Source organism: Halichoerus grypus, chromosome 6, assembly GCF_964656455.1.
Source record: "Halichoerus grypus chromosome 6, mHalGry1.hap1.1, whole genome shotgun sequence".
Lineage (NCBI taxonomy): Eukaryota > Metazoa > Chordata > Mammalia > Carnivora > Phocidae > Halichoerus > Halichoerus grypus.
Genome location: NC_135717.1, coordinates 128,169,744 through 128,183,792, shown reverse-complemented (window position 1 = coordinate 128,183,792; position 14,049 = coordinate 128,169,744). Strand labels below are relative to the sequence as shown.

The window sequence follows — 14,049 nt, the reverse complement described above, 5'->3', positions numbered from 1 at the left end:
GGGATTGAAGAATATTTCTAGTTTGAAATCCTTACAGGGTTCTTATGACCTATGGCTCCCTGATCACTTATCCACCAAAATCACAACTTAAAAATGCCATTTTTTTGTCTGTGTGTATATATGTAGATTCGATTTTTGCCTTGAGCTTTAATCTAAAGTTTAAAAAGTTAGGCTAGCATCCAACAGAGAAGAATTTGGTATTACTTTGTATATGGGGAACCAAATGCCCATATATACTCCAGGAAATCACACAGTTGTTCAATTTATTTTTAAAACCCTTAAATAGTATTTACTCTGTTTCAGGTACCTGTCATAAAGTACTTCAGAACATTGTTAATCCTCATAATAACCCTATGGAGTTGGTACTATTACCCCATTTCACAGATGGGAAAATTAAGGCACTAAGAAATTAACTCGTCCAAGATCATTTAGCTCCTGAATGTGAGAGCTGAAATTTGAACCCAGGTCATCTGGCTCTACAGTCCTATGCTCATAACTACTGCCCTTTTAAACTAATTGAATTGACCATCCCTCAACCTAAGGCTACTTTCTGGTGAAAGTTCTTCTGGTTAAGGAAAGTGCCTTAGGGATTAGTTCTGGGTAAGTAATGTTCCATTACTTTTTTTTTTTTTTAAGATTTTATTTATTTATTTGACAGAGAGAGACATAGTGACAGAGGGAACACAAGCAGAGGGAGTGGGAGAGGGAGAAGCAGGCTTCCCGCTGAGCAGGGAGCCTGATGCGGGGCTCGACCCCAGGACCCTGGGATCATGACCTGAGCCGAAGGCAGACGCTTAACGACTGAGCCACCCAGGCGCCCCGTTCCATTACTTTTGATAGTTTTATCAAGAAACATCTATTAAGTGCTTTATTGCACAGGAATTGTACTAAATGCTTCTTGAGTTTAGATGGACTTAGAAGATAAAGAGTAATTGCCTATCTCGGATGTATTTATGTCAATTATCCACATAAAGCTTACCAAAAGATAAGGAAATACAAATTATTAATACGCGTCTATAGTGCTTTTAGAATTCATAATTCATTGCATTTGATCCTCATACCAACTCATTGGTTGGCCAGGCAAGTATTGGTAGTTTCATTTTACGGATGATGAAACACTGAAGTCCAAAAAGGTTAAGAGACTTTCCAGAAATCCCACAGATACCGAACAACAGGGTTTGTGCTGTAATCCAGGTCTCCTGACTCCAAATCCAGTGATCTATCCCCTCTATTAAGGTCCTTTCCTGCGATCTGAACTTCACTTTGTTGTTACCTTGGCAACAGTGTAGAACACTCAGTGCCTGAAAACCATGACGCTGCCTTTTCTGTGTGCCACAAACTTGAAAGTTTAGCTGAGGTCACCTTAACCACCACTACTTTTGTCAAATTCCCTTCTGCACGGGCTTCATCTTAATGTTTGTCAAGTCTAGAGCCTTGTCACCAAGCTCATTTATGATGGGTTTCTTGGCAGATGGGTCAGGTATACTGTCTTTTCTAGTCCTGCTGCAGTTATTCTGTATCTGTTAGGCCCAAGTATGGAGCAAAAGCCTGACGGACACTAAATAGCAGCTTGGAATGACGTCTTTTCCCTTGCTTGGGCTTCACATTTCACTTCGGATGTAGTCATTTGCCTCCGAACGGCTCCTGTGAGGCAGCTCTTTGGCAAAGGTAAAAGGCCTTTGCCTTCTGTTGGTTTGAGGCAACAAACTGTGTAGAGTGGTTTCGATAGGGGATAGTCTTTTTTTTTTTTTTTTAAGATTTTATTTATTTATTTGACAGAGAGAGACACAGCGAGAGAGGGAACACAAGCAGGGGGAGTGGGAGAGGGAGAAGCAGGCTTCCGGCTGAGCAGGGAGCCCGATGCAGGGCAGGCGCCCCTGGATAGTCTTTATTTTAGAGGAAACAGTCATGCCTCTGGGGCCCCCTTCTTATCCACCTATGAAGTTATGAAGAATCAGACAGATGTCTGATCAGATTCTAAGAAAACTTGGAATGCTAGGTCGTTTAAGATTTTGTCAGCAGGTGGCACTTCTCTCCTTAGTCACTAAATACAATCTCTCCAATAAAAGAAATACTGTTTTTCTTTGCTGCTATTGAGTTCCTCAGAAGTGGTGAGCCACCCGAACATTTCTCCTCAGTTCCTTTTTGCAGTGATTCAGTCTACAATATCTGTTTATGTATTTTGTTTATACTTTCCCCATAAGATCTGAAATTGTTTATAGCATACAATATACAACAGCAAAATATGAGGAGGAGAATATGAACTGCAATAAAGAATATACAATTTGATTCTGAGTTGTGGGTAGCTGGAGCAAAAATACACACAAATGTGTACCATTACTTTGGGTGAATGGGCAGGGAGAGAGAATGACTTCTCTAGAGTTTGAAATTAAAATGGAAGTTGTTACCTAGGGTTATTAGAGGCAAGTTTCTATGCCTGTCTCATCTCTCTAACTTAATTTATAATAAGTGACTCCTGATCTGTAAAAAACGAAGCAGTACTTTCACTGTCATGACGCTTCAAGGGTGCACAATTAGCGTTCCTCCACCTCTGTTCTTCAACGTTTCAAGATGCGGGCCTCCCCCATTCATTTATCCTACACAGATTGAGCTCTGACGGTCTACAGGGTTTTGTCCTGCACCTTGGGAAGACAAGCATACCCTTTAGGCTTGGGCGTGCCAAATCAATTTATAAGATTTCCTTCAGAGAGAGCGCTTTCAATTAGTTGGAGAGAAAAGATCTACGTTCATACTCATGAATAACTAGAGGACTGTATCAGGCAATGTTACAATCAAATGCTAAATCTGTGCGATTGGTCTTCGTAGGATTCTAGGGTTGTTCTGACTAGTTAAAAATAAATGGGTAGGGGCGCCTGGGTGGCTCGGATGGTTAAGCGTCTGTCTTCAGCTCAGGTCATGATCCCAGGGTCCTGGGATTGAGCCCCACGTCGGGCTCCTGGCTCGGCGGGGAACCTTCTTCTGCCTCTCCCTCTGCCTCTCCCCCTGCTCATGCTCTCTCTCTCTTTGTATCTCTGTGTCTCAAATGAATAAATAAAAATCTTAAAAAAAAATAAATGGGTAAATTTCATCTCGTTTCTAACAGAAAACCAGTTTGAAATTGTGGATTCCCTCATCAATACCGTCTGTTAGAAATGGCATGGTCCTCAATAGCTGAGGCGGGCGGGGGTGTTGGGGCTGCTGTGAGCAGAGGACGAAGAGAGCCCCTAAATATCCGCCCCGCAGCCCATGGGATGCTTGATGATGATTTACCGAAAGACCAGCCTCTGGCCCCGTCCATCGTTGGACCGGCACCGAAGTTGGGGGCCCTGCTCCCTGCGCCCGGGGAAGGTGGTGGCGGCGGGGCGGGCGGCTTTGTGGCGCGCGCGGGTTCCACGGCAGGCGGCGCGGAGGCGGGGCCGGGCAGAGGCGTCCGCCACCCCACTCCCGGCACTCGCTCCGGGCGCGGGCGCCGCGCATGGCCGGCCCCGCAGGGTCTGGCTTCCCTGCGCACACGAATAGCCGTTTGGACGCGTTCCTGCGGAGGCAGCTGCCGCCCGAGGTCTACGACGCCGTCCGCGCCTACGAGCCGTGCATCGTGGTGTCCGACTCGGAGAAGCACACCTTCAAGTACGTGGTGCTCAGCGATCGGCTCATCTACCTGACCGAGAACCCGCCCAAGTCCATACGGCGAGCCGTGGCGCTGCGGGACGTCGTGGCCATTGACCTGGTGAGGAGCGCGGGCGGACAGGCGGGCTCGCGAGAACTCCCTTCGTGGGTCCCCCAATTCCAGCCCTCCGCATTAGGGAAGAGGGAGGAGGCGGCAGACCTTCCCCATCCCTCCCTGGACTCCCGTACTTTAACTTACTTGAGGACTAGAAGCCACAGGAAAACTGTGGATTGCTGTGTGTACTCCGATTAAAGATGCCTTGCCCGTTCTCGTCATGTGTGCCGGTCATCCCTTGTCCCCCCTAAATAGGGCTACAGGTTTGAGAACATAGCCCCCTATGAAAAGTATGCTTTAAAGTCATTTTTTCGTTCATTAAGCACCTAACCTGTTCCAGGCACTTGTTCTAGGCACTGAGGATGCAAAAATGAAATAGGGCCCCTTCCTAGAAGCTGCTGTGGGAGAGAAAAAGCCAAAACCAATGCAAATAAATGCACTGTGCTAAGTACTATTACGCCTTGTTTACTTTTTTATCAACAGTGCTTAGAGCTTGTTAGGTGCTCAATATGAATAAGTGAGTGAATGAATGAATGAATGAATGAGATGTGCACAGGACACCTGGCAATCTCAGGCAGGTCACTTGATCCAAACTGGGCTTCAAAACTTCTTGAAGAAGATACAGTTTGGCATAGACACGCCTTGTCCCAGTTTTTAGTGTGCGGCTGCTGTATGCCTTTCCTCCAGGAATAGATTTACCTTATAAACCCAGCAACAGATTGGAAGCAGTCTCCTCTCCAATTACTGTTTTTTCCCCCTTGGCTCCCTTTGTCTGAGTTGCTCTCCAGGTGTGTTCCTTTTTCCACTAGGGACAGGTGTCTAGCCTCATCCCCCGTCTCCCCCGCCCCTCCCCCCAGTCTCTGCATCTCCCAAAGGAGAAGTTGACAAGACTTGGTGGGGCTGTTTTGCCCAGAGAAGCATAGCTTGCTTGGAACACATCTGTAAGAAAAGGATACAATTTAGTGAAAAAAGTGCTTTTATTTTTTCTCCTTAAAATACCTCTGTCAGCTAATATCACTACGCAAATTTATTTGTGGGGTTTTTTTTTGTTTTGTTTTATGTTTTTTGTTTTAGAGTAAGAGTTGGAAGCAAACTGCCTTTTTCCTCACTACCACTATTTTCATTCTCTTGAAATAAAATTTAAAACAGTTAATTTCCTTTATCAAATGCTTTTAAAACATTACATGCTTAGCTTTTTCTACTGTCTGCGGTGTAAACATTTATTGTTTTGACAAAATGTAATAATTTTACGATATTGTTACTCTCCCCGACAAGACACAGTATATTTATTCCAATGGTTGTTATATATCTTTCTTTTTGAGCTGTCAGAATATGAAAAGTGTGTAAAGTTTCCTAGGCCTTCAAGCCAAAAATCCTCCCAAAAGGTGTACCAATTCATTTGGACTTCTTTATGTACAAAATTTACCTTTCGGGCATATAGAAGACTGTGTAAAGGTGCTGAACAAATCTAAGATTTCAGCACTGTTGATAGATTAAATGTCCATCTTGCACAATATAGTTGTGGCAGGCAGAATAACGGCCCCCCAAAGATATCCCTGGAACCTGTGAATACGTTACATTACACGGCAAAGAGGAATTAAAGTTGCAGATGCAATTAAGATTGCTTGCTAATCAGCTGATTTTAAAACAGGGAGATTAAAAAAAAACAAAGTGTCCAATAAATAAAGAAACCCAAAAAAGGAAAAGAAAGAAGCCAAAATAAGTAAAAGAGGGAGATTATTTTGGATTATCTGGGTGGGTCCAATGTAATCACAAAATCCTCCAAAGTGGAAAAGGGAGGCAGAGTGCTGCAGCACAAGACTTAGTTCTGAAGGTGGAAGGGGCCAGAAGCCAAGGAATGTGGACAGCCTCTAGAAGCTGGAAAAGGCAAGGAAACAGGTTTTCTCCTAGAGCCTCCAGAAGGAATGCACTCCTCCTGACACCTTGATTTTAGCCCAGTGAGACCCATTTTGGACTTCTGACCTCCAGAACTGTAAGAGAATAAATTTGTGTTGCTTAATGCCACAGATTATGTGGTAATATGTTACAACAGCAAATGAATAGAAATGTTTTCTATTAATGTTGTTTGTTTATTGAGGGAGAAAGCGAGAGCGAGCACGCGTGCGGGGGAGTGGGAAGGGTGAGGAGGGACAGAGGGAGAGGGAGAGAGAGAATCTTAAGGAGGCTCCACGCCCAGCAAGGAGCCCAACTCGGGTCTCAATCTCACAACCCTGAGACCGTGACCTGAGCCAAAACCAAGAGTCTGATGCTTAACCGACTGAGCCACCCAGGCATCCCAATGATTACCCATTTTCAATAACATTAATAGGATGGGGTGCCTGGGCGGCTCAGCCGGTTAAGCATCAGACTCTTGATTTCGGCTCAGGTCATGATCTCAGGGTTGTGAGACTGAGACCCGAGTTGCGCTCCCCACTCAGTAGATAGTCTGCTTGAGACTCTTTCTCTCTGCCCCTTCCCCCCCCCAATAATTAAAGAAATCTTTAAAAAAAATTGGTAATCATTTTTTAAAAATATTGTTTCAGTGAGAAATAAATATAATCAGACTGAGTACAAATGCCTTAACAATCTCTTTTTCTGAGGTTTTATAAAATAATTCTCTGTGGAGAATTTTCCTGATTTCTTGTGTTATATGTCATATAGTCACTTATCCATGCTAACTCAGTCACTTCAATTACATGATTTCAGTGCCAGGCAGCTTTGTTTTTTAGAACCGGTTCCTCCTTCCTTGAAAGATAAACTGTTTACTCTCCTTTTTTTTAGGGTGCTCTCCTCTTTCTAAGGTCAACTCTTTAGACATCCTTTTCCATTCTCAAAGTTTTTCTCATTTTACTGTACACGTCTGTCTTGTTATTTAACTTTCAGCCGGTTCAGGTTCCCATCCTGCCTTTGTTCTAGCCGTCACGGTAATAAAGTCCCTAAGCAAACCAGTCCTTTATACTGGGCCCCAGCCCTCCCGGTTCCATGTTCGACCAGATTCCTTATTTATTTCGAGACACGTTTTGCAGTTACACTTCAGAATATAATTTGCAAATATACAAATAAAATTCCATTCTCTCCCCTAAGGAAAAAAAATGAAGGTAACAGCAACAAAAAAATTAGGCCAGAGCTTGCATTGAATAAAAATGAGATTTCCCTTCCAGCAAAGATGAGCTTAAAGTGCACTGAGAGATCTCTGTAAGTGTTTGATATGGTTCATCTCCTAAAAGAAAGAGTTTCTAAGGTTGCTTGGGCAGAGCTTTTATAAAAAGGCTGACATTTTCTTTAAGAGTCACTTTTGGAAGAATTCTGCTCTTGTTGTGGGCATCAAAACATTTCTTTAAACTCTTCTAAGATTAAACACATATTTTTTAAGTGTGAGAAGCAACTATACAGAAGTGAATTTCCTAGGAATTCACTCTCCTTCAATGCCATCCCATCATCTACAGAGAAAAACAAATCTGTCAAATCCAGCAGCCTTCACCTCTTAACCTCTTGCCGGTCTTTGTCCTTGTCTTTTTACTACTCCTCCCAGTGAGTATGGGCTCTCCAGCCATCCCAGGCTCCATGTGGCTTCCTGAACAGGCAACAAAGGCACCTTTTACAACCTGGCCTGTTGCTCATGGTGAACATGTCCTCCTCCTTCAAGGTTATTCAGATCCTCATATTTATAATCCTCCTCTTCCTCTCTTCCTCTCTCTCCTCTTAAAACATGTCAAAACAGGGGCACCTGGCTAGCTCAGTCAGGAGAATGTCATTCTTGATCTCGGGGTTGTGAGTTTGAACCCCACAATAGGCGCAGGGTTTACTTAAAAAAAAAAAAAAGTAAAAACATCTTGGCTTGAACAGAAACAGGTCACAGGCTGTGTGTTGAAGGGGCTGCAAGAGTTTGCCAACTGATCCCCGCTTTCCCCACTGCTGTATTCAGAGCCAACACGTTTTTGGCTAAGCCCATCATTCTTTTTTTTTTTTTTTTTTTAAGATTTTATTTATTCACTTGAGACACAGAGATACAGAGAGACAGAGAGAGCACAAGCAGGGGGAGAGGCAGAGGGAGAGGAAGAAGCAGGCTCTCCACCGAGCCAGGAGCCCGACATGGGGCTCGATCCCAGGACCCTGGGATCATGACCCGAGCCGAAGGCAGACGCTTAACCATCTGAGCCACCCAGGTGCCCCTAAGCCCATCATTCTTTCTCTGAGTTTTTTCTTGGCTAGACCATGAGGCAGGACTTTCAGTCAGTTTTGTTTATTGCTGTATCCCTGGTTCCTAGAACATTGCCTGGCACAGATGAGATGGTCAATAACTATTTGTTAAATACTCAACATTTCTTCTGTTTCTAAATTTATTATCTGCAATATACATTGGACATTTAATAATACATTTTTTAATAATACATTTTTATTCAGTTTTTGCTCTCTACCTGTGTAGACTTGGTGCAGTTATTTACCTTCTAGTCTGTGCCTTCATTCCTCATTTTGTAAAATGGAGATAACAGCACCTTCCTTAGAGTTTTGGGGAGGATTAAATTCATTAATAAATGTAACACACTGGGGCGCCTGGGTGGCTCAGTCGTTAAGTGTCTGCCTTCGGCTCAGGTCATGATCCCAGGGTCCTGGGATCGAGCCCCGCATCAGGCTCCCTGCTCCGCGGGAAGCCTGCTTCTCTCTCTCCCACTCCCCCTGCTTGTGTTCCCTCTCTCACTATGTCTCTCTGTCAAATAAATAAATAAAATCTTTAAAAAAAAAAAATAAATGTAACACACTTAAAACAGTACTTGGCACATGGTAAGAGCTACATACATGTTATTATTGATAACCTTTATTCACACATATTAAGCCTATTAAGGCTCACTATGAATCTGTAATATAGATATTATCTTCTCTTTTCATATCAGGGCACTTGAATTTAGGAGATTTAGTAAATTTGGAAAGAAAATAACTTTTTTTGAGCACTGATTATATACTAGGTGTTTTAAATACATTATCTCATTTATTCTTCTTGAAAATCGCCCAGTAGGTTTCTCAAGTTTAGTATGTCCAAAAACAGAATTCCTGATCTTCACTGCCAAATCTGTTCCTTTTCCTTAGCTTTCCTTACTTTAGGAAATAACATCATCTTCCATCAGCCTTAATTTTCTCACTCCCCACATCCAACAATCAGTGTACCCCTTGATTTGTGTAGAGGAGGAAAAAGTTTCCCCTTGACCCTCTCAGGGTCCCTGGCTGGGTCTGAAAATGAAACTGACAAAGACAGATTAACAGGAAAAAAGCCTACAAATTTATTTAATATAAATTTTACATGACATGGAAACCTTTATAAGGAAATGAAGACTTGAAGAAACAGGTAAATCTCTGTGTTTAATATTAGGCTTCATGAAGAATAGAGAGTCATGGAAAAATGGGATAGTACTAAAAAGGGGGTATGACTAAGGATAATAAACTAGGGAAAACTAGCAAGGGCTGTTCATTTGGATTCCTTTTACTGTCGTTGGCTTGGGTATAGGGAGGGCACCTCTCCCATGGGGGTCTTAGGACCTGCTTCAAGGGAGCAGGGTGGAGAAAGGTCAGAGTTTCCTGCATCTGCTGTTTTCTCAAATTCTTTCAGCTCAAAATATTCAGTATACCAAGGTGCTATATTTTGGGGGAGTGTGTTCGGAACCTCGTCACTCCTCATCCAAAATATATCCAGCCATGATCTTTCTTACTCCTTTTACTTATGTCACTTATTCAATCCCTTATCTAGACTATTGAAATTGCCTCTAAACTTATTCCTCCATCAAGCAGTTGGGATGATCTTTTTAAACATAAATTGTAAATTAAGTTATATCACTCTTCTGTATCAAAATCTCCATTAACTTCCAAATTCCTTATTGCCTATAAGAGCCTCCATGAAAACCCCTTTATCTCTGACTTCTCTCCCACTTTTCCCAGAGCTCTTTATGCTCTTCTTTCCTGCCTCAGGGCCTTTGTACTTGCCATCCTATCTGGAACACTCTTCCTCCAGATCTTCAGAGGGCTGATTCCTTTTTATCAGTCATGTTTCCAAATTCAGCACCACCTCCACAGGGATGCCTCATATGACCCCCCAATCTAAAGTATCATTCCTGTGTCACACTCATCACATCTGTTGGCTTCAAAACACTTATCAGTATTGGCATTATAAGACTGATCTGTTTAATGACTTATTATTGTGTATCTCTCATAGTAAATGTAAGCTCCATGAGATCATGTCTGTCTTTACATCCCTGGGTCACTGTGCATCATATTGCCTGACACATAGTAGATGGTCAATAACTAGTTGTCAATTGGAAGAATGAATAAAGGAATAAACGGATGTTCAGATACATCATATAGTTTACCTCTCAGAGGGAGAGATCCTCTTTCCTTATTCCAAGTGTTGAGGGACCCTGGAGACTTGACACTTGATCACATAGCAGTGGGAGATGAGAGTAAATTCTCACCTAATGCTCAGGGTCAGTATTTTTCATGCTTCTTTTGTGCTTGTATGAGATGATTCCTGTGTTGTTGACCTGAGTCCTGCATTTTGGTAGTGAGAGTTAGGTAAGATGAGACCGTATTATGGATGCTTCTTTTCTTCTCTAGCATGTTTTTTTCTATTTTGGTTCATTGGCAGCCTTTCAAAACTCTCACTGTGGAAGGAAGAAAGAGGTAGTAATCTTTTATCCATCATTTTGGTTTCTTTTTATTAATCTTTATATTATTTTATTTTTTTATACGTCAGAGAGAGAGAGAGAGCATGAGCAGGGGGAGCGGCAGGCAGAGGGAGAAGCAGACTCCCTGCTGAGCAGGGAGCCCGATGCGGGGCTCCATCCCAGGGCCCTGGGATCATGACCAGAGCCAAAGGCAGACGCTTAACCGACTGAACCACCCAGGTGCCCCAGTCATTTTGGATTCTTAATAGTTTGTTTGCATAGAATAGTTTGGATATTGTATTCGAGTTCTGAGAGACTCCACGAGGGCGTGCATTTTGTCAGTTTGATTCACTGATGTATCCCCAGTGCCCGGAATGATAGTGTACTGGTCAAGATAGCTTAGGTTAAGCTGCACTAACAAACAACCCCAAAGTCTTTTTTTTTTTTCCCTAAGATTTTATTTATTTATTTATTTGACAGAGAGATAGCGAGAGCAGGAACACAAGCAGGGGGAGTGGGAGAGGAAGTAGCAGGCTTCCTGCTGAGCAGGGAGCCCGATGTGGGGCTTGATCCCAGGACCCTGGGATCATGACCTGAGCCGAAGGCAGATGCTTAACAACTGAGCCACCCAGGCGCCCCTAACAACCCCAAAGTCTTACTTCTTTAACACAACATAAAGTCTGGCTCATTCAAGTTACTGGTCTCTTATAGATTAGCAAGAGGCTCTGTTCATTTTAGTCACAAGATACGTGATACTTAGTTACACATCTTAGTATCAGGGGCACCATCTCAGCACATGCTTGTTTAATCACCACAGCAGAGGGAAATTAACTTGGCAAATTATGTACTGATTTTAAGTGGGCTCCACACACAGCAGAGCCCAACGTGGGGCTTGAATTCATGACCCTGAGATCAAGACCTGAGCTGAGACTGAGTCAGACACTTAACCACACTTAACTGACTAAGCCACCCAGGTGCCCTGATTATGTACTGATTTTTAAGGTTCTATGCGGAAATGACACATGTCACTTCTCACCTTTCATTGGCCAGAGTCAGGCACATGGCCCATGCCTAACTTAAAAGGGGGAGAAAAGGGGCGCCTGGGTGGCTCAGTCAGTTAAGCATCTGCCTTCCCCTCAGATCATGATCCCAGGATCCTGAGATCAAGCCCCGTGTTGGGCTCCCCATTCAGCAGGGAGCCTGCTTCTCCCTCTCCCCCGGCCCCGTCCCCCTCTCTCCTGCCTCTCTCTCAAATAAATAAATCTTAAAAAAAAGGGGCGGGGCGCCTGGGTGGCTCAGTCGGTTAAGTGTCTGTCTTCGGCTCAGGTCATGATCCCAGGGTCCTGGGATCGAGTCCCGCATCGGGCTCCCTGCTCAGCGGGGAGCCTGCTTCTCCCTATCCCTCTGCCTGTCCCCCTGCTTGTGCTCGCTCGCTCTCTCAAGTAAATAAAGAAATAAATAAAATCTTTAAAAAAAATAAAAAATAAATTAAAAAAGGGGGGGAATGTGATCCTACTATGTATGCATCCCACATGTCTGCAAGAGAGAACAGGAATATTTGTGAACAGCTCTAGTGTCTACCTCAAATTATTGAGTGCTTACTATTTGCCACTCAGCCTCTGTTCTAAGTGCTTAACTTGGAACAACTTCTTTATCCTTACAACAACCCCAGGTAATACTGTTAGCTCAGCTAACAGATAAAAAACCTGAAGTACAGAGAACTTAAGCAACTTGCCCAAGGTCATCCTCTAAGTGGCACAACCAGAATTTGAACCCTAGTAGTTTGGCTCCAGAGCCAATGCTTTGACTTTCTAGATATAGCTGCATCAGTCATAGCAGGTCATTAATTAAAAAAAAAAAAATTTTTTTTCATTGACTGAATATCCAGAAGACTCTAAGCTTTTTGAAAACAGAAACTCCATCTTACATTTTGCATGTTTCAATTTTGCACTTTGGCAGTAGGAACTCTAAAATATCCATGATGTATTGAACTAGATAAATTAGAAACTAGATAATCAACTGCTAAAAGCTTAGGGTGCTTTTATTCTCTGAAATTAAAGCTGATAGAAAAAAATCTGAACCAAGACTATGAAATCAAGACTAAGGGATAAGATAAATACAGAATTGTTCACAAAATATAGAAAACAGGGAGGTGCCTGGGTGGCTCAGTCGGTTAGGCGTCTGACTTGATTTCAGCTCAGGTCATGATCTCAGGATCCTGGGATGGAGCCCTGCATCAGGCTTCCTGCTCAGCGGAAAGTCTGCTTCTCCCTCTCCTTCTGCCCCTCCCCCGCTCATTCTCTCTCTCTCTCTCTCTCTCTCTCTCTCTCTCAAATACATAAAAAATCTTAAAAAAATTAGAAAACAAGAAATAAGGAGTGTCAACTATACTTCAATTAAAAAACAAAAAATAAGGGATATCTCTTTGCATTTTAAAAGTAGTATTTTGATAAAAGTAAGAGAAATCAGTACCAGTTGCCAATATAAATATGTCAAAAATGATGTAGATAACATTCATGAGTGATACATTATTCTTAGAGGTAGTCAAAGAACTTAAAGATATTTTCAGATAAAGCCTTATTCATTTGAAATAACAAAAAAGAGCATTCTCTTCTCTCCCAAAACGCCCCTTGCTGCCAGCATCAGAGACAAATACCATGCTGAGTAGGCCATGAATCTGGCTCAGTATTGCATTACTGAGGTTCTTATGAACCATCAAAGGTCATTAATTGTAATGGATATCTATTGGGTATATACTATGAGCTAGCCTCGTGTCACATACTTTAGATCTCATATAATCTTACCAACGCTATAAGGAAGGTGATACTGTCTTTTTTTTTTTTTTACAGATGACAAAACTGAGGCAGAAAAAGGGGAAATACTTGCACAAGGTCATATTCAGAAAACATCTGAGCTGGAATATAAACTCAGGTTTTTGACCTTACAGCCAGCATTCTTTAACCATTATGCACATACTAACAACTGATCTTCTACAAATTCCTGGTTTCCAAATTCCAAATTCCAAGTTTCTTTAGATGTTTTTAGGTTTTGCAATAGAGACAACATGGTTACCTCAACAGTATGCAGATTACATGGTTCCTGAGCGTTGGCTGTCAGGAAGGAAAGAATGACATTTTAAATAAAATACCTTTTTCATTCCCCATACCACCTCTCTGTACTCAAGATTGTTGTCCTTCAGAGCTCAGACTAGTATCATTGCTGTTTCTGATGATGTTCAAGGACAGGTTTGGTTGGAAAGACGCAGATGGGATGTAGCATCCTTTCCACAGGGCCAAGCCTTGAAAGCTTCTTTTCTTTTAGTCTTAGCTGTGGCTCTTGTCCCAGAGGCATGATTTTTCAATCCTAACACTGAAATAGTCTAGGGAGTCTCCAGTATTATGGGGGTAGTGCTCAATTCTCCAAACTGGTAATTCTTTTTGGAATATGTGTGTGGATAATTTTTGTCAGCAATATTCACAGGTTCCAAAAAAAGCTCATCTACTCAGACTTCCTTAGGGATTAGTACACTAAAGCCCAGGTAGAGTATAATGGGAAAAAAACCACCTGGTGGAGGCTACAATGAGTTTTTTAATTATGGCAGAGGAAGGATTTGCCAAATGCTAAATGTAAAAATAGCTTCTATTTAGGAATACGCTTATGTACAGTGTGACATAGATA

General features: G+C 42.5%; 1 protein-coding gene and 1 long non-coding RNA gene across 7 annotated transcripts in view; one reads left to right on the top strand and one right to left on the bottom strand.

Moving 5' to 3' along the window:
- Window positions 1-619: 619 nt before the first annotated feature.
- Window positions 620-14,049, bottom strand: part of LOC118524713 (uncharacterized) — a 127,110-nt gene continuing 113,680 nt past the window's right edge. Inside the window, exons 5-7 of one of the 3 annotated variants that reach the window (XR_013449258.1) lie at window positions 10,078-10,368; window positions 3,866-4,660; window positions 620-3,724 (exon numbers count right to left, since the gene is read on the bottom strand). This is a non-coding gene — a long non-coding RNA (uncharacterized LOC118524713). Of the gene's footprint in view, window positions 4,661-10,077; window positions 10,369-14,049 lie in introns of all 3 variants that reach the window. The other 2 variants (XR_013449257.1, XR_013449259.1) reach the window with 2 other exon arrangements.
- Window positions 3,441-14,049, top strand: part of C6H12orf56 (chromosome 6 C12orf56 homolog) — a 96,212-nt gene continuing 85,603 nt past the window's right edge. For 3 of the 4 annotated variants that reach the window (XM_078076222.1, XM_078076220.1, XM_078076219.1), the window contains exon 1: window positions 3,441-3,727. In XM_078076222.1, coding sequence (XP_077932348.1) covers window positions 3,476-3,727 — 252 coding nt within the window. In that variant the 5' untranslated portion in view covers window positions 3,441-3,475. The remainder of the gene's footprint in view (window positions 3,728-14,049) is intronic. The other variant, XM_078076221.1, reaches the window with a different exon arrangement.